This window comes from Salmo salar, chromosome ssa06 (assembly GCF_905237065.1).
Source record: "Salmo salar chromosome ssa06, Ssal_v3.1, whole genome shotgun sequence".
Lineage (NCBI taxonomy): Eukaryota > Metazoa > Chordata > Actinopteri > Salmoniformes > Salmonidae > Salmo > Salmo salar.
The window spans coordinates 73463156-73483143 of record NC_059447.1 but is presented as its reverse complement, the minus strand read 5'-3'; the positions used below and the strand labels follow the sequence as shown (position 1 = coordinate 73483143).

At 42.0% G+C, this 19988-nt stretch overlaps 1 protein-coding gene across 13 annotated transcripts in view; it reads right to left on the bottom strand.

The window, feature by feature from the left end:
- LOC106608042 (otoferlin) overlaps positions 1–19988 on the bottom strand; it is a 131279-nt gene that overhangs the window by 45789 nt on the left and 65502 nt on the right. For 12 of the 13 annotated variants that reach the window (XM_045720966.1, XM_045720965.1, XM_045720970.1 and 9 more), the window contains exons 6-15: positions 17396–17466; positions 16932–17064; positions 16722–16776; positions 15947–16078; positions 15277–15339; positions 14975–15059; positions 14709–14868; positions 14345–14531; positions 13917–14103; positions 8193–8416 (exon numbers count right to left, since the gene is read on the bottom strand). In XM_045720966.1, coding sequence (XP_045576922.1) covers positions 8193–8416; positions 13917–14103; positions 14345–14531; positions 14709–14868; positions 14975–15059; positions 15277–15339; positions 15947–16078; positions 16722–16776; positions 16932–17064; positions 17396–17466 — 1297 coding nt within the window. Of the gene's footprint in view, positions 1–8192; positions 8417–13916; positions 14104–14344; positions 14532–14708; positions 14869–14974; positions 15060–15276; positions 15340–15946; positions 16079–16721; positions 16777–16931; positions 17065–17395; positions 17467–18670; positions 18889–19988 lie in introns of those variants that run through there. The other variant, XM_045720974.1, reaches the window with a different exon arrangement.

Below are 19988 nucleotides of genomic sequence, written 5' to 3'. Positions count from 1 at the left end.
AAAAGGCCCTAATGATTTATGCTATACAACGTTTGACATGTTTGAACGAACGGAAATATATTTTTTCCCCTCGTTCATGACGAGAAGTCCGGCTGGCTTACATCATGTGCTAACGAGACGGAGATTTTTGGACATAAATGATGAGCTTTTTTGAACAAAACTACATTCGTTATGGACCTGTGATACCTGGAAGTGACATCTGATGAAGAGAATCAAAGGTAATGGATTATTTACATAGTATTTTCGATTTTAGATCTCCCCAACATGACGTCTAGTCTGTATCGCAACGCGTATTTTTCTGGGCGCAGTGCTCAGATTATTGCAAAGTGTGATTTCCCAGTAAGGTTATTTTTAAATCTGGCAAGTTGATTGCGTTCAAGAGATGTAAATCTATAATTCTTTAAATGACAATATAATATTTTACCAATGTTTTCTAATTTTAATTATTTAATTTCTGACGCTGACTTGACTGCCGGTTATTGGAGGGAAACGATTTCCTCAACATCAATGCCATAGTAAAACGCTGTTTTTGTATATAAATATGAACTTGATAGAACTAAAAATGCATGCATTGTCTAACATAATGTCCTAGGAGTGTCATCTGATGGAGATTGTAAAAGGTTAGTGCATCATTTTAGCTGGTTTTATGGTTTTGGTGACCCTGTCTTTGACTTGACAAAACATTACACACAACTCTTGTAAATGTACTGTCCTAACATACTCTAAATTTATGCTTTCGCCGTAAAACCTTTTTGAAATCGTAAAACGTGGTTAGATTAAGGAGATGTTTATCTTTCAAATGGTGTAACATAGTTGTATTTTTGAAAAATTTGAATTTTGACATTTATTTGGATTCAAATTTGCCGCTCTTGAAATGCACCTGCTGTTGATGGAGTGCACCACGGGTGGCACGCTAGCGTCCCACCTAGCCCCAAGAGGTTAATGGAAGCTTCTCTAATGTCAAACATGTAGGGTGTGTTTTACCACAGGGCAGCTCTCTAGGCCCGTAACTCTTTTCTATTTTTACCAATGACTTGACACTGACATTAAACAAAGCCTGTGTGTCCATGTATGCTGATGATTCAACCATATACGTGTCAGCAACCACAGCTAATGAAGTCACTGAAAGCCTTAACAAGGAGTTGTAGCCAGTTTTGGAATGGGTGGCCAGTAATAAACTGGTCCTGAACATCCCTAAAACTAAGAGCATTGTACTTGGTACAAATCAGTCCCTAAGTTCTAGTCCTCAGCTGAATCTGGTAATGAATGATGTGGCTGTTGAACAAGTTGAGGAGACTAAATTACTTGGTGTCACCTTAAACTGGTATTCCTTTAAACTGGTCTTCCCTGTGGCTCAGTTGGTAGAGCATGGTGTTTGCAATGCCAGCATGGTGTGTGCAATGCCAGGGTTGTGGGTTCAATTCCCACAGGGGGCCAGAAATGAAATGAATGCATTCACTACTGTAAGTCACTCTGGCTAAGAGTGTTGACTAAAATGTAAATGTAATGGTCAGAACATATACATTCAATGGTTGTAAAGATGGGGAGAGGTTGGTCCATAATAAAGAGATGCTCTGCTTTCTTGACTCCAAAAAGCAAGTCATGCAGGCTCTAGTTTTGTCTTATCTAGATTACTGTCCAGTCATGTGGTCAAGTGCTGCAAAGAAATACAGAGTTAAGCTGCAGCTGGCCCAGAACAAACCATCACATCTTGCTCTTCATTGTAATCAGATGGTTAATATAAGTACTATGCATGCCAGTGTCTCTTGGCTAAGAGTTGAGGAGAGGCTGATTGCATCATTTCTTGATTTTATAAGAAAGAGTAATGTGTTGAAAATTCCATAGTCAACTTACACACAGCTCTGACATACACACACTTACCCCACCAAACATGCCACCAGGGGTCTTTTCACAGTCCCCGAATCCATATCAAATTCAAGAAAGCGTACATCTCCAATTACTCAAATGAACAAAAAAGAGATAAAGAAACACCTCATGGCACAACAGCGCTCCCCTATTTGACCTAGATATTTTGTGTGTATGTATTGATCTTATTTTATTTAACCTTTAATTAACTAGGCAAGTAAGTTAACCTGTCTGGGATAGGGGGCAGTATTTTCACGGCCGGATAAAAAACGTACCCGATTTAAAATGGTTACTACTCTTGCCCAGAAATGAGAATATGCATATTATATCTATTATTAAATTTGGATAGAAAACACTCTAAAGTTTCTAAAACTGTTTGAATGGTGTCTGTGAGTATAACTGAACTCATATGGCAGGCAAACACCTGAGAAGATTCCAAGCAGGAAGTGGCCTGTCCTCGAATTTGTAGTCCTTCTGTTGCTTCTCTATCGAAACTACAGTATCTGAGCTGTTACGTGACACTTTCTAAGGCTTGCATTGGCTCTCCAAAGCCTTAAGAAACCGGATTGAGGCGTCTCCTGTCTCTGGGCAGATAACAGGAGCACAGTTTGTCAGTGGACTGCCGGGTGACAAAGAGATTGGAGATGCGCGTTCACGAGACCTCGCCATTTTTTCTCTTCCTTTTTGAATGAGTACAGCATTGTCCGGTTGGAATATTATCACTATTTTACGAGAAAAATAGCATAAAATTTGATTTTAAGCAGAGTTTGACATGCTTCTAAGTACGGTAATGGAACATTTAGATTTTTTTTGTCTGGCAATGCGTTCGCGCGTTACCCTTTGGATAGTGACCTGAACGCATGAACAAAACGGGGGTATTTGGACATAACTATGGATTATTTGGAACAAAAACAACATTTGTTGTGGAAGTAGCAGTCCTGGGAGTGCATTCTGACAAAGAACAGCAGAGGTAATACAATTTTTCTAATAGTAATTCTGAGTTTAGTGAGCCCCGAAGTTGGCGGGTGTCTGAATAGCTAGCCTGTGATGGCTGAGCTATGTACTCAGAATATTGCAAAATGTGCTTTCGCCGAAAAGCTATTTTAAAATCTGACATAGCGATTGCATAAAGGAGTTCTGTATCTATAATTCTTAAAATAATTGTTATGTATTTTGTCAACGTTTATGATGAGTAATTTAGTAAATTCACAGGAAGTTTTGGGTGGGAATGCTAGTTCTGAACATCACATGCTAATGTAAAAAGCTGTTTTTTGATATAAATATGAACTTGATTGAACAAAACATGCATGCATTGTATAACATAATGTCCTAGGAGTGTCATCTGATGAAGATCATCAAAGGTTAGTGCTGCATTTAGCTGTGTTTTGGGTTTTTGTGACATATATGCTTGCTTTGAAAATGGCTGTGTGATTATTTTTGGCTCGGTACTCTGCTGACATAATCTAATGTTTTGCTTTCGCTGTAAAGCCTTTTTGAAATCGGACAGTGTGGTTAGATAAAGGAGAGTCTTGTCTTTAAAATGGTGTAAAATAGTCATATGTTTCAAAAATGGAAGTTTTTGGATTTTTGAGGAATTTGTAATTCGCGCCACGCCTATCATTGGATATTGGAGCAGGTGTTCCGCTAGCGGAACGTCTAGATGTAAGAGGTTTTAACCAACACAAAAATGTCCTGTGGCGTTCTGCATTAGCATCGAACTGCCCCCGCGATATGCAACTTTTCAGGGAAGTTAGAAACCAATACACACAGGCAATTAGAAACGCCAAGGCTAGCTTTTTCAATCAGAAATTTGCTTCCTGCAACTCAAACTCTAAAAAGTTCTGGGACATTGTAAAGTCCATAGAGAATAAGAACACTTCCTCCCAACTGCCCACTGCACTGAGGATAGGAAACTCTGTCACCACCGATAAGCCCACTATAATTGAGAATTTCAACAAGAATTTTTCTACGGCTGGCCATGCTTTCCACCTAACTACCCCTACTGCATTCAACAGCACTGCACCCCCCAACAGCTACTCGCCCAAGCCTCCCCCATTTCTCCTTCTCCCAAATCCATTCAGCTGATGTTCTGAAAGAGCTGCAAAATCTGGACCCCTACAAATCAGCTGGGCTTGACAATCTGGACCCTTTCTTTCTAAAATTATCTGCCGAAATTATTGCAACCCCTATTACTAGCCTGTTCAACCTCTCTTTCGTGTCATCTGAGATTCCCATAGATTGGAAAGCAGCTGCTGTCATCCCCCTCTTCAAAGGAGGTGACACTCTTGACTCAAGTTGCTACAGACCTATATCCATCCTACCCTGCCTTTCTAAGGTCTTCGATAGCCAAGTCAACAGATTACCGACCATTTCGAATCCCACCGCACCCTCTCCGCTATGCAATCTGGTTTCAGAGCTGGTCATGGGTGCACCTCAGCCACGCTCAAGGTCCTAAACGACATCGTAACCGCCATCGATAAGAAACAATACTGTGCTGCCGTATTCATTGACTTGGCCAAAGCTTTTGACTCTGTTAATCATCACATCCTCATCAGCAGACTCAGTAGCCTTGGTTTCTCAAACGATTGCGTCGCCTGGTTCACCAACTACTTCTCTGATAGAGTTCAGTGTGTCAAATCGGAGGGCCTGCTGTCCAGACCTCTGGCAGTCTCTATGGGGGTACCACAGGGTTAAATTCTTGGGCCAACTCTTTTCTCTGTATACATCAATGATGTCGCTCTTGCTGCTGGTGAATCTCTGATCCACCTCTAACATAATCTAATGTTTTGCTTTCGCTGTAAAGGCTTTTTGAAATCGGACAACGTGGTTGGATTAACGAGAGTCTTATCTTTAAAATGGTGTAAAATAGTCATATGTTTGAGAAATTGAAGTTATAGCATTTTTGAGGTATTTGTATTTCGCGCAACGCGATTCCACTGGCTGTTGAATAGAGTGGGACGCTAACGTCCCCCCTAGCCCAGAGAGGTTTAAGTACTCCCCCCTTTGTTCATGGACACATTATTCCATTTATGTTAGTCACATGTCTGTGGAACTTGTTCAGTTTATGTCTCAGTTGTTGAATCTTGTTAAATTCATACAAATATTTACACATGTTAAGTTTGCTGAAAATAAACGCAGTTGACACCGAGAGGGCGTTTTTTTTCCTGAGTTTATAATACGATATGGGAGTGAATTGTGTCTGAAGGTAGCACATGCTAAATTAAGTACACATAAACATTGGGGTAGATTAAAACGAACAATTAATGATTTGAGGGAGTACAATGGACTTATTATTATCATGTTTTGTTTGTAGTTAAAACCTTTGGGTTGCTGATTATATTAGTATAGTGAATGCTAAAAGAATTGAACACTTTCTCTTCCAAGAGAATGGGGGTAGTCATATTTTATCTCTTTGAAATGTTTCCTGAACTGAATTGTTGTTCTGATCTGTCCTTTCTTGAGGTTATGGTGGAGATGGTATCTAGATGCATAGGAGGGATAATTTGACCAAACAGGGTGTGGACCTCAAAACCCCCTCTAACCAGCTGAAGAAATGCCATTCACTACGGCCCTATCCTGCACCACTTCTATCCAGAGACCTGAGTCTGAGCCAGCAACCCCTGTACAGCATCCAGTTGAAGTTATCAAATGTTTTTCTCTCAGGAGTGAAAAAGAAGTCCACGTGGAGTGAGCATGGAGAGAGATTCATTCCAAAACTTTTCTCATATTGCTGGTATACTGGTTGGCAAATGGACAAGACATAATGAGTTGTGGTGGGGTTCAGGTGAGACATTGAAATTGGGACATTATCATGGGCCATCCACTTTGAACCTATCTGAAGAAGAAAATGTAAGAAATGCTAGAAGATTGAGGGGGTTGGTCAACTGTACCTGTAACTGATTTAAACTTGGAGGTCTACACTGCTAAATGTATAGTGATTTAGACTTGGAGGTCTACACTGCTAAATGTATAGTGATTTAGACTTGGAGGTCTACACTGCTAAATGTATAGTGATTTAGACTTGGAGGTCTACACGGCTAAATGTATAGTGATTTAGGCTAAGAATGCTCTGAGATACTGATCTGTAATTATAGCCCTGATGAGGAACTTAATACTAGAATTATGAGATTAATATATTTGTATGGTTTAATATAAATGTACATTCTGCCAGTATTGATGTATTGTCACGTCCTGACCAGTAAAGGGGTTATTTGTTATTGTAGTTTGGTCAGGACGTGGCAGGGGGTGTTTGTTTTATGTTGTTGGGGTTTGTTGGGATATGTATTTATGTAAGAGGGGTGTTTGTTTTATGTGTTCCGGGGTTTTTGGGTATTGTTCTATGTTTTGTATTTCTATGGTTTTTCTATGTTGTGTATTTCTTTGTTGGCCTGGTATGGCTCTCAATCAGGAACAGCTGTACATCGTTGTTGCTGATTGGGAGTCATACTTAGGTAGCCCTTTTTTGACCTGTCTTTTGTGGGAAGTTGTTTTTGCGTTTGTCGATCGTTCGGTTTCTTGTTTTGTTATTTAGTGTTCAATAAAAGTTTAATATGAGCACTCAACCCGCTGCGCCTTGGTCTACTACATAGTTGAGGGTTTTCATTTTGAGTGATATAACCAATGAGGAATCACTGAGCAATGTCATCCTAAATTTCGGTTGGATAATTAATTGGGGTTTGATTATCATTTGGGAACTGAATGATTTCCCTTACCTATTCCCTATTCCTGACTACATCTCAGAGAGGGGTGTCTGTCACTGGTGTAGGAATGGTTCTGAATGGGGTGGACATTTTTATCATGCTGGCCCCTACCTTTGTGTATGATGCCAGTGTGATGACTGTTCTATTTGCTGTAATGAAGCTTGTGAATGATTTTATTTTTTATGCTTCATTTTCTGTTCCAGATTGACCTTGTTTAGATAAGAAAGGTCTAAAACTCAGCAAAGGTTGTTTACCATGGATGAGATGTCAGGCGCCAGAAATATGTACTTTGTTTGTTTACATTTATGTTTAACAATAGTCCTGTAATGCTTGTACCCTTAGATTTTTCCAGGAGAAGCTTGGCTTCTTGAGAGGGGAATGTGATAGAAAAATGATCTATTCACCTTATTTGTTGGATATGTAAGAATTATTTACTTAACAAAGATATTTGTTTTTTAAGATATTTCTGTTCTATTTAAGATATTTCTGTTCTGCTAGTGTTGTGTTTTATGGTGTCCACTCTAGCACCCTGCAGCTAGTCTGGGTGTTGAGGACATGGGTCCTACTAGAGATAGCTTGAAGCTGACAATTGATTGATGTTGGTGACTAAAAGCTGGCATTCCATAGACAAGATGTTGTGTGTGTGTGACTCGAGATCGAGAGAGCCTGGAAGGGTTTAGAACAATGCCTCATTGTCTCATCGTCCTGGCATCTGGGAAGCTAAGCCGGGATGGGGGTAAAACACCATCCTGTGTAGATGACTAAGGTGGCTTATGGGAAATAAAACCATTGTGACTTAGCATTTTTATGTCCTATATAATATACGTTTTTTAATTTTCAATTAGGCTCTCAGCCTAACAGTCAGAACAAGACTGTTGGGCTGACGGTTTCATTATTGCAATAATTCATCAATATTAAATAAAGATGATTGCTTGTAGAAATGACCAAGTCTCTCTCAGTACTGCATTTCCACGACAATAGTCACTTCACCCCTACCTACATGTATAAATTACCTCAACTAACCTGTACCACCGCACACTGACTCGGCACCGGTACCTCCTGTATATAGCCTCATTATTGTTATTCTTATTTTGTTACTTTTTATTATTATTTTTTACTTTATTCTATTTGGTATATATTTTAATATCTTAACTCTTCTTGAACTGCACTGTTGGTTAAGGGTTTGTAAGTAAGCATTTCACGGTAAGGTCTACACTTGTTGTATTCGGCGCATGTGACAAATAAAGTTAGATTTCATTCGATTTTTAGACCGATGCGCCACTCGGGAGCCCTGATATGTAGGCTATGTGTGTAGTTTTAAAATGTACATAGTTATGTCCTTGAGCTGTTCTTCTCTACTAATGTTATGTGTTATGTCATGTTCCATGTTTTGTGTGGACCCCAGGAAGAAAAGCTGCTGCTTTCGCAACAGCTAATAGGGATCCTAATAAAATACCAAATATCAAATGTAAGATCAATACAATGTCAAGTTTGAACATAGGAGTGTGAGGTGTGACTCAATGACAGCCAACTAATGGACACTCCTTTCTGAAAGGGTCAGCCAATGGCACTCACCTCAGACATACTTGGCAACCAATGAACAGTCACCATCCAATGAGCACTCACCTCTGAGATGTTGGAGACAGGCTCTACCTGCACCTCGGTGGAGCTCACAATCTCAGTGGAGGTGGTGTCCAGGATCTCTACGGCAACTGAGATGAGGAGGCGGGCCCTGAAGGACACACCTTCCCCCAGCCCCTCATTCAGGTCCTGGTGCTCATCAATCAGAGTGTAGTGGCGGGTTGAGCCATACATGTTGACCCAGGCTGGGCCCATGGTGGGGAGGAACCCTGGGGGAGGAGAGGACGGGGTGAAGGAGGAGAGGAAGGGGGATGGAGGATGACAGGTGAATTGAACGAAAGACAGGGTCCTGAGAAAGGCAATTGCCTGTGTGCTGTGGTGCAGGAGTGTCATGATGCTGCAACGGAGGAATGTTGCATGGTAACTATTTTACTTTTTCTTACTTTTTCTGTGGACTACGTACATGACAACTTAGTTTTTTGCATGAGGACATTATGATTTGCAGTAGAATTGAAAGACATACCTTCCTGGAAATGATTTATTCCTTACGTGTGTTTTAAACTATTTGAGTATTTTATCAAGTTTGTATTTTTGCATGCTTTTGTTGTGATACTCCCATGCTGGTGATGACCTCTGAACTTACCACCTGGGCGTCCCACTGGATTATTGACTCTGATTAACAAGACCCTGCACAAATCGGAACTGCTGCCCGCATGGACCAATGGGGTTGGGGCAGGGTTGTCCACCTTTGTTTCCGTCAGGATATAAGCGGAAGAGAAGTGCAATGGAGAAAGGCGAACTAGACTGGCGGTCGAAATTCTCAGAGAATGGCGGAAGCGTATACCGAGTTTGAATCTGATGGTACTAGCAAAGATGACAATGAAAATGAGATGAGAATACTGGATGGACCACAGTCACTAAAGGATGGGTAAAGAGAGCTAAAATTACAGTTAGAATGCTGTCTACTAAGCCTAATGCTTATGGCGCAACTACTTCACAGTTTGTGGTAGGAGTGCGGTTTGAGGATAAGAAGATGTACCTGGGAGATCCGTTTGATGATGCCAAGATGAAGAAAGTGTTGTGTACTGTGGAATCTGTGAGGGTGACCAGAAGTGGAATTTTGTAGATTTTTGTGTGTGTCGGGCAGGAACAAAGGGAGTGTGCGTTGCGCCTCACCAGAATCAACAATCAAGGACTGTTTTTGAATTCCGGAGCAGGGCACCAACCAAGGGCATGATTTCTCAAGCCTGTGGAAGTTGTAGCTGAGAAGATTAGTTGGGGCTCGAAGAAGATAGAGAATATGTCTGTGTTGCTGTTTTTTGATGAGTCTCTCCCTACTCATGTCAACGTGGGATATGTGAGTCACCCGGTGAGGGCATTTGTCCCCAGGTTACTGCAGTTTTCCAACTGCAAAGCATTTGGGCATGTGTTATTTGTTTGCAAAGAGTATGATTTTCTGGGGAATATGATGTGGTAAGGAGGAGCTGCATGGTGTACTGACTGGAGCAGCAGTTCCGTCCTCTCAGGTCACCGGATCTGAGTAGGGCACGGAGTGTATTTTGAAGGACTACATTTTTTTGTTGTTCAGATGTTTGAGTGGATTAAAAGTTTTAGTTTATTTCCCTTTCCCCCCTTTTTAATTTCCTGCATCAAGTGGTTTATTTCCCGCATCCAATGTTTCTGGTGTAGTCAGCCCTAAAACACCAATGAAGAAGAAGAACGTAAACTGTCTATACCTGTCTATAGTCCTGGAGCTACAACTGCTAGATCAAGCCAGCCTTCATAGAGCCTGAAGCGCAGCAGCATTGTGTACCTTAAGGCAATTCACACCCAGTGGCGATCTGTCATTCAGAGCCCCACTTGTTTTGAGCTCTACCTGTTAGCTAAAAAATAAAAATATATATACAGTATATTATTATAATTTTTTGCCTGTTTTGCATGTTATTTTGCCATTAATACATGTCACATATCAGTTTGAAAACAATGTAAAAAAAAATTACAATAATTGAGTTAATAAAGCCACATACAAACTTGGTCTCTTTTTTGCTTTCTTGTGTAAAGCAGCTCCAAAATGCAGATGTTTCAGCCTAGTTCAGTGCTTTCTGTGGTGGTGGGGCAGCCAGCGGAAAATACGGAGCTCAGGGGTTGGTAATGTTCTGTAGTTGCGCCGTGATTGGCTCAGTGTTCTGTCACTCATGGGGACACTACGTCACTGCAAAATATAAGGGTAGAGCCGGCCGTGACCGGGAGACCCATGAGGCGGTGCACAATTGGCCCAGCGTTAGGTGAGGGTTTGGCCAGCCGGTATTTCCTTGTCTCATTATGCTGTAGCGACTCCTTGTGGTGAGACAGGAGCCTGCAAGCTGACACTGGTCGCCAGTAGGACAGTGTTTCCTCCGACACATTAGTGCGCTGGCGCCGGGTTAAGCGAGCAGTGTGTCAAGAAGCAGTGCGGCTTGGTAGGGTGGTGTTTTGGAGGATGCATGGCTCCTGACCTTCGCCTCTCCCGAGTCCGTAGGTGGGTTGCAGCGATGGGACAAGACTGTAACTACCAATTGGGGAGAAAAGTATACATTTTTTGTAATATTCACAACATATCGACAGTAGCTTTGATTGGACTGGCAGCCAGTGGAAAATACGAAGCGTAGGGGTTGGTAATGTTCTCTAGTTGCGCCGTGATTGGCTCAATGTTCTGTCACTCATGGGGACACTGCGTCGCCGCAAAATCTACGGGGAAAACTCTGAAAGTCAAGCCCCCTGGGTGCTGCCATAGAGTTACATTAGAAGTGCCCATCCAAGAAGGCTCAAGGTCATTGGCTACAGATAAAATTATGTTGATCACGTTATACCTACCGTAGCTTTGATTGGACTGATCATGTCAACATCATACTTTCAAAATCTACCAAGCTAGAAGTCATCATCATGAATCATGTCGACAATCTCCTGGCAAATCAGTTTTGATCCTTGTCATATGAAGAGAAATAATGAAGAAATTATAGATAAAACTTAAAAGGATAAACATTCAACATTGGTCACGCTGTCAATCCAGCATGACTTCTCCTGCGCTCAAAACAACTGGAAACCCGGAACGGGAAATCTCAGACTTCAGTGAGTTCTAGACCTCTCTCTAGAGCAGGGGTGGGCAACTCCAGTCCTCGAGGGCTTGATTGGTGTCACACTTTTTCTCCATCCCTAGCGAACAGAGCTGATTAATCAAATTGCATTCTAAACTGGAGATCATGATTAGGTGATTATTGGAGTCAGGTGTGTTAGCTGGGGCTGGGGCAAAACTGGACACCAATCAGGCCCTCAAGGACTGGAATTGCCCACCCCTGCTCAAGAGCTCGGACCTGAAGATCACTGACGTCATCATGATTCGACCTTGTTTTTTTCAGTTCCCAGTTGTCTTGAAAGCACCATAAATCCAGATAATGCCAGACTTTGATGACAAAGTTTGATGACAAAATCTTCCCACGAAGGACCTTCCTGTTCAAGTGAGCACAGCACAACAAGGTGAGTCCAAAAATGTAATGTATGCTGCTGCTTAAATGATGTAATATGACAGAGACATATACACTACCGTTCAAAAGTTTGGGGTCACTTAGAATTGTCCTTGTTTTGAAAAAAAAGCAATCTTTGGTTCATTAAAATAACATCATATTGATCAGAATTACAGAGTTGACATTGTTTATGTTGTAAAGGACTATTGTAGCTGGAAACACCAGTGTCAAAGTCAACAGTGAAGAGGCGACTCCGGGATGCTGGCCTTCTAGGCAGTGTTGAAAAGAAAAAGCCTTCTCTCAGACTGGCCAATAAAAATAAAAGATTATGATGGGCAAAAGACACTGGACAGAGAAACTCTGCCTAGAAGTCCAGCATCCCGGAGTCGCCTCTTCACTGTTGAAGTTGAGACTGGTGTTTTGTACAGCGTTGTACGAGATCTTCAGTTTCTTGGCAATGTCTCGAATGGAATAGCCTTCATTTCTCAGAACAAGAATAGACTGATTTCTAAGTGACCCCAAACTTTTGAACGGTAGCTAAGAAAGTAATACTAAGTGTATGTTGTGTAGTAAGCTGTTAGTAGCCCATGTGCCTCACCCTAATAATTTGGTCCCTTTTCCCCTCATAATTTCGCCTTCTGTTCTGACTTGGTGCGGGTAGCCTATAGCCTGTTTTAGAGAAATGTAATCATTGAATATTGTAAGAGCTTTCATTGTCTGCTTATATTCCCCCTTTATTTATCCAAGATTCTGACTTGGTGTACAGGGAGAATACTGTAAGAACGGCGCATGTTCTGTATTCTGTCGCTGTACATTTCAAAAGTGCTGAACAAAGTTCTATTGACTACGTCCATCCTAGCTCGTTCATTAATGTCTTAATCGGAATTACGGATTGCCTCTTATCCGCTCGTCGTCCCCTTACGCCATAGTTTGTATATCTCAATTATCAGTAGAAACCACATTTGTTTAAGCAAGCCATATCAGCTATGTTTTATTAAAAGGCAGTAAGTGAGGCTGAATTAACTGTTTTGCGGCCAGACAAGGCTCTGCTGAAAGCCAGGTGTAGCAGTGGTAAGGTGTTGGGACTGCTGTTGAGACTCTGCTGTTGGGACAGCTTTATTTTCCCAGTCCCCGTCCCCGCAGAAGGCCTTTTGCCATTCGGTAGGCCATCATTGTAAATAAGAATTTGTTCTTAACTGACTTGCCTAATTAAATAAAGGTTAAATATATACAGTATCTCACAAAAGTGAGTACACCCCTCACATTTTTGTAAATATTTGAGTATATCTTTTCTTGTGACAACACTGAATAAATGACACTTTGCTACAATGTAAAGTAGTGAGTGTACAGCTTGTATAACAGTGTAAATTTGCTGTCCCCTCAAAATAACTCAACACAGAGCCATTAATGTCTAAAGTGAGTGTTATTTTGAGGGGACAGCAAATTTACACTGTTATACAAGCTGTACACTCACTTCTTTACATTGTAGCAAAGTGTAATTTCTTCAGTGTTGTCACATGAAAAGATATACTTATATTTACAAAAATGTGAGGGGTGTACTCACTTTTGTGAGATACTGTATATTTTTTTTGTTTGTGGGCACCGCTTGTCACCGTTATAGTGCAATTAATGTATTGTTTAGTGTTGTGTAGTGGCTTTGCTGGCATTCAATAAAAAAATTTTTTTGTTTTGTTTACCCGGCTGGGGGGCCAGTTGGACTACTGTGTTCAGTGGCAAGTTGGCGATACATGAAAAGTTAGGTGGAGTGTTTTGCTTAGCATTGCTTGCACAGTTATCCTTTTTGACATTTCTGATTTTTAATCCAGTCCAGTGGTAGTTTTAAAACACAGCCAGCTATACGATAGACAGAACGTTTTCTACACACATTTGAGTGTATGTTTGGAGTGCTGTGCGGAACGAGGCACTGGCCCATATTCTCTTGTGTTTAGCTCGCTTATCCAGCTTCACCATGTGGGAAATCTGCCTGAGGTGAATCGGCATTTGGACTGGACTGAGGACGACGCTGGTGCAATCTGGTGGAGTAAGACTATTTTGAAACTGACTTTCTTGTGTACTTGTTTTTCTCTAGAGGGTTTTAAAACTTTTTGGCTGAAGACTTTTCTATAGACATTAAAGCCCTCTAATGACTAGGTTAAAAATGACTTAGCACCAAAATGACTAATGTGCTCCAATAACATTGGCTTGACCGGATGATCTATCAATATGAGGCTAATGTTGATCTATGGACCGGGTAGATATATCACCTTACCTTTGTCACCATCGTTGGCGATCTTTCGCAGGTCAATGAAGTGCGTTCCTATGGCAACGTCGTTGACTTTGTCAGAGTCTCGTATCTGGACCTTGATGCGTTTGCAGAGCGGAGGAAACATCTCAGTGAAGACCACCTGCTCGTTCCAGATGGGCTCATAACTGCTCTTCTGGACAGACGTCTTCCCCTGGAGGAAACAACAACATACGTTTGGATTGACACACCTTTAATTCTTATACTAAGACACTTCATATTATGTATATATTGTAAATAATGTATACTGTATTTATAATGTGATTGTGATCCATTATGTAATGCTATTTGTCTCTTTTGTTTATCCAACAAATAAATAAAACAGACAGTTTCAATAAAACGTCTTCAGGTTCATAGTGTCCTGATCTCCTGAGTAGCGGCTGTAGTGAACCTACTCTCTGTCCAGCGAAGACCACTTGTACGTAGGGGTCCACCAGGTCTCTGTTCTCCCCTATGAAGGCCTTCTTCACATTGGCCATGATGCTGGTGTTCATCTTGGGAAGGCCCTCTGCTCGGTAGATCTTCACGTAGAACCGCGCCCACTGCCTCTCCAACGGAACTCCCTCTGGAAGCAGGAGGTTCCTGACCAGAAAAAAAAGGTTGAGAAAAAAAAAGTCTGATTTTGTCTCATCAAAACCCCTTGATAACATTCTCCGGCCTTTTCTATTTTATGACCTGACCACTCTACAACATTATCTGACCACTAGAACATTGTTTAACCCTTTGACATTATTTTGCCCCAATAAAACATTCTCATACCCCTCTATGTCGTCTTCATCCGTCTCGTTGGCTTTGTGGGGAGTCTTGATATTGTCCCCCTTCCCCACCACGGCGATGTCACACTTGATGTAACCTTTGCACCCCGCCGTGATGTCATCAGGGTCAGACAGCATGGCCCACTTGTGGTAGAACTGGTGCTCTGTGACACAGGTGTCAACCAATGATCTATTAATTCAACCAATTAATCATCATGTATCCTTATAAGAGGTTCTGAGACATTATGGGTCCAGTCTCAGCACCCTTACCAGGCTGGGAGTAGACTGTGCCAACATCTAGCTTGAAGGTGCCAACCAAGGTGCCACTCCGCAGCAGGTTCTTGGAGTGGATCACCTAGTGAAAGACAGAGGAGAACATATAGAATATACTGCAAACATATGTGCTACATTAGACCTGCCATAGAGACTGTTCGTCTTGGTGTTGTTTTGGAAGCAGTTGAGTGGAGTAGGGTAGGGTTCATGCTCAAAGGCTGCTACTGTAAAGAGAAAGATTGAGTAGGTGTGTGTGTGTGTGTGACTGTGTGTGGGTATAAGATATGTATGCCACTTACTGAGAGCTTGAGGATCTTGTCAAACATGACATCAGGTGGGACGTGGAAGTCAAAGACAAAATACTGTGGGGAGAAGATAAGACATTATGAGATGTGACAAATACATTAGCCTTACTCTCTGTCAAATGACCCATGTTGTACCTTTGAATGATCATTCCATTGTGTTCAGGAGATTCAAAGGTTCAATTGAATAAATCAACCCGATAATGATTCACAGATCATGGACACAACAGACATGTTTCTACAGAATACAACCAATGATGATCAAATGAACATACTTTCAGCATCGGTTGAATCAATTTTGTGTAGCGTCCAGGTTAATCTTATATAATACAAGGGTAATTAGTACTGATTAACATGTTTGTCAGCCTAGCTGGATCAGGGCATCGACTGAATAATGCTTTAATGTTTTGCTCAGCCTCCTTCTCGTGAAATAAGAGTGTAATGTGTAGAGCTCAAAACAGAGAGGATTCCTGCTGAGCCCTTACAGGCAGAGGCTTTGATCTGAACAGAGCCAGCCTGGTGTTGGAGACTCTGGACTGAGACTGGCTGCTCTTCTCACTGTTTCAACTCAATTACACACATACTATAGAAGAGAGAGGGGAGGGAGGGACAAAGAAAAAGTGAGAGGGAGAGAAATACGGGGAGAGATAGAGAGAGACGCACTTACCTCATTGTAGTAGGGGCAGTTGGTGGATTCCTTCATGGAGGTGTACTTCTTGTCTTCCCCAATCTCCACACAGACCACAGGGTCCATGTTTAGGCCTACCAGCTGCCTGGCCTCGACCACTGTGATGCTAATCTAATACGTTGCAAAAGAACAGAACATTTCCATAACAAAAGGGTACCAAGCAAAACAATCAAGATGAAATGTCAAACTGGAGGTTTTGATTAGAGAGGCGACTCCTGTACCTGAAGGTTAATTATACCTTTATATCTTTACTAAAGAGCCCAGCACAGTGCAAGGCACACATAGACTGTGCTGTAAACATCTCACTCGGTGTGCAGAGTTGTGGTTTGTGGTCACAGAGACTGGTACATGAATGTATATAAGCCAGCGTGCTGTTGCTGGCAGAGGAGAGTAGCTGCAGCCTGAAGTTAGGCTACATTAATGAGCTGTTAGCTTTTGTTCTAACCACCCAGCCTTCACACTATGCCCTATCCATTCATCCCTACTGGAGTCAGTAAATTGGGATCCTAATAAAATCCAAGAAAAGAATCCCTCTCTCCATGAACTGCAACAGCTATTGTGTAATGGAGCTAAGGATGCATAGATACAGTGAAGACAAACACACAAAGCTGGCAGGGGCAGGGTTAAGCCTCGTCTGCCTTTAGGGGCTAGTTGTTAAACAAACTGGACAGGCATGGTTACATCTGACCACAGTGTATACAATATACATTTCCAGCAGTGACTGTAGTCGTGGTAATTCCTTTCCTCCTCTCACCTGGTAATCCACAGGCCTCCCAGAACTAGGTTCCATCTTGATATCAGGCTTTGACCTGAGAGCATCAAGAAGACACAAATCAGAGCAGTTGACTATTTACTTAATTTGGTATAGTAATGTAGTGCGGGTTATAAACATGAATAAGAGTGTTATAAAGGGTCAATGGATCATTGCACTAACAGAAGTAGAGCAAGTATACAGTACACTGACCTCTTGTTGGAGACATTGGTGGTGACGGCGGTGACGGACGCCAGGGAGATGCAGTCTGGGTCCAGACCCCCGGCCCCTCCCAGACGCAAGGCCTTCCTGTCCAGATCCTCCATGTCCAGGGTGGCTGGCTCATCTGTGGGGTGCCATCACAATAACCCATGTGAGTTTATGCCAGGGGTTGGCAACCCTCCTCCTGGAGAGTCACTGGGATATCTCTGCTCTAACACACCTGATTCAGCTTAACAAGGTCTGGATGAGCAGCTGATTAGTAAAAACCTACCCTTTTTTTTCAAGGTCTGGATAATCAGCTGGTTAGTAAAAGCCTACCCTTATTATCAAGGTCTGGATAATCAGCTGGTTAGTAAAAGCCTACCCTTATTATCAAGGTCTGGATAAGAAGGTGATTAGTAAAAGCCTACCCTTTTTTCAAGGTCTGGATAATCAGCTGATTAGTAAAAGTCTACCTTTCTTGTGGTCGTCTTTGGAGCTCTTGGTCTTGTGGAGCTTCATGGCTGAGAAAACCCCCTTCCCTGCTCTGATGGAGGAAGACAAGAGGAGAAATAGAAAGAAACTACTGAAATCTGACACAGTGAAATCAGGTCAAATATCTGGGAAGAGCTCCCACTTTTGGACTAATGGCAAAGACAATTTCCCAAATTTCATGAACTGTTGTCATTATGCTGTCATTCGGAGGACTTTGCTGACTCTCTTAGTTAACCTTTATATTAATCTAAGGAGGAGCTCATTCAACAAAGAACCATGTGAGTACATGATGGAAACTGACAGTAGCTAACTAAACCCTACACCAACGTAACACACTGCACCATCAGGATGGAAACATTTTGCAGAGATGAACATCACATTGATGAGACAGTCTCTAAACTCCCCGACCCCCATCACAATAGAAACCAGGGGTGTCCAATAACACCACATAGTTATTACAGAGGATCACATATCACCACCACAACAAAGGCTGTGATGTCACTGCCGGACCGGCAAATGAAGGGCCTTAATAATTAAAAATGATGTGCGTGACTGTCCAATTAGCTGCGGATATGGATACATGTTAGATAGAAGATGAAAGGGAGGTTTTCAATTTGTCTGCTCAAGCATTCTAAAGTGAAGCAGTCAATCAGAGTGAAATGTCTGCTTTCTGTCTTCTCTTTCATTAATTCACTGATATCTATCTAACCCTCTTTTGATAAGAACCAGAAAATGAAGGAGATAAAATGGAAAGGTCTTTCAAGAATAGATATCATATTACACCGTATTCAATATGACAGGTTTGGGAGGATAAATTGGAAATGGAAAATCCTTCAGAAAGAAAGCAACATTATTTAGACTACAAAAGACTTAGCAATTGTTCACTCAAGGCTGGTGTATCTACAAAGCCAGGTTCAAGGTGTTGCTATAGTTCTCCTAATCATTTCAAATCAAGGCCAAACACGTTGAAGGCAGAACAGACTTAAATAAAAAAACAATCAAAAAATATGAATGGAAAGCCTTGGAAGTCTTGCTTCTGTGTGTTCAACTGACAAGCATATTGAATCACCTAGCAACTGTGCTATTATCCTGCCGTCTATTATTGACCATCTAACAATGCAAATATTTAGATTGTAATATTTGTAAAACAAAACCAATAGCACCTCAAAACAACCCAAGAATGGAATCATCAGGTGTTGACTACAGCCTCAATCAGATGAACAGATATTTAAGCAGCTCAAGTGGTTCATACATACCCTGGGTCCAAACCCAGCTCGGGATGACAACACTAGCACCCTCTCTCCCTGTCGCTCAACAGAATACGCTTCACTCATTCACTCTATTCCATATTAGCAGTTCCTTCCATAGACAAGGAGTAGGTCAAGAGGTACACAGGGAGGAAAGGAGACAGCGGAGGGAAAGGAAGAGGCAGGTGAGAGGATGAATCTGAGGCTGGAGGAGATACAGTAGCTGCTGTGGAGTTGGGGAGGAGGGAGCAGGAAGGAGGGAGCAGGGAGGAGGGAGCATGGAGGAGGGGGCAGGGAGGAGGGAGGAGGAAGGAGGGAGCAGGGAACAGGGAGGAAGGGGCAGGGATGAGGGAGGAGGGAGGAGGGAGCAGGGAGGAGGGAGGGAAGAGGAGGGAGCAGGGAGGAGGGAGCAGGGAGGAGGGGCAGGGAGGAGGGAGCAGGGAGCAGGGAGGAGGGAGGAGGGGGAGGGGGAGCGCTGACAACCAAATAATATGAGTGTAGCCAATCATGGCAAGGGATCCATTGGAGCACTAATACAGTACACACTGAAGCACAGACATACACACGCACACACACACACAAGCATTTTGCTGCACAGAAGCATTTCGCTACACCCGCAATAACATCTGCTAAACACGTGAAAAATCTGAAAAATTTGAAAAATTTGAAAAATGTGATTTGATTTGACACTGTGGTGGTTGAAGAAGTATTTTGGACTCTCACTTTGTTAGAGTTTTTTATTTGTATAATTTTTTTGTATAATTTTTTATAATTTTTTCAGACCGTTACTGTTGAATGAACTCGGAGGACTAAAGAGGTAAGTTTGGAATGTGTCAGTCAGAGAGCTGTAGAGGATCACAGAGTCTTATCACAGACAGCAGGGACAAGATGGAGGGGATGAAACTGGAGCAGACAGACTCAGGAAGCTGCCTGTCAGTAAACCGCAGAGAGCTGTCACCAGGGATGAAAACTAACAGAGAAATGGGCTCAATACACTTTAACACCCTGTAACAAAGAGACCAAAGAGACACTCTAAGAAAGTTCCCAACACTAACAGAAAAGCATAGAGCCGACTGAGTGATATCTACTTCTCTGTTCTTCTCTTTCCAGCCTTCTCATTTCCTTTACTGTGCCAAGTACATAGTGAATGCAGATGGGGAATAAGAGAGTAGCTAACCAACATCATTATCTTTAGAGAGAGGCCGTGTCTGAGTGAGAGAAAGACAACAGGTTTTTTGCTGTTGTTGTTTAATCAGTGACCCGATGCCTCTAGTTTAATGGAGAGGGTAGAGATGGGGCTGTGTGAGACTGGATGAAAGATCAGTGA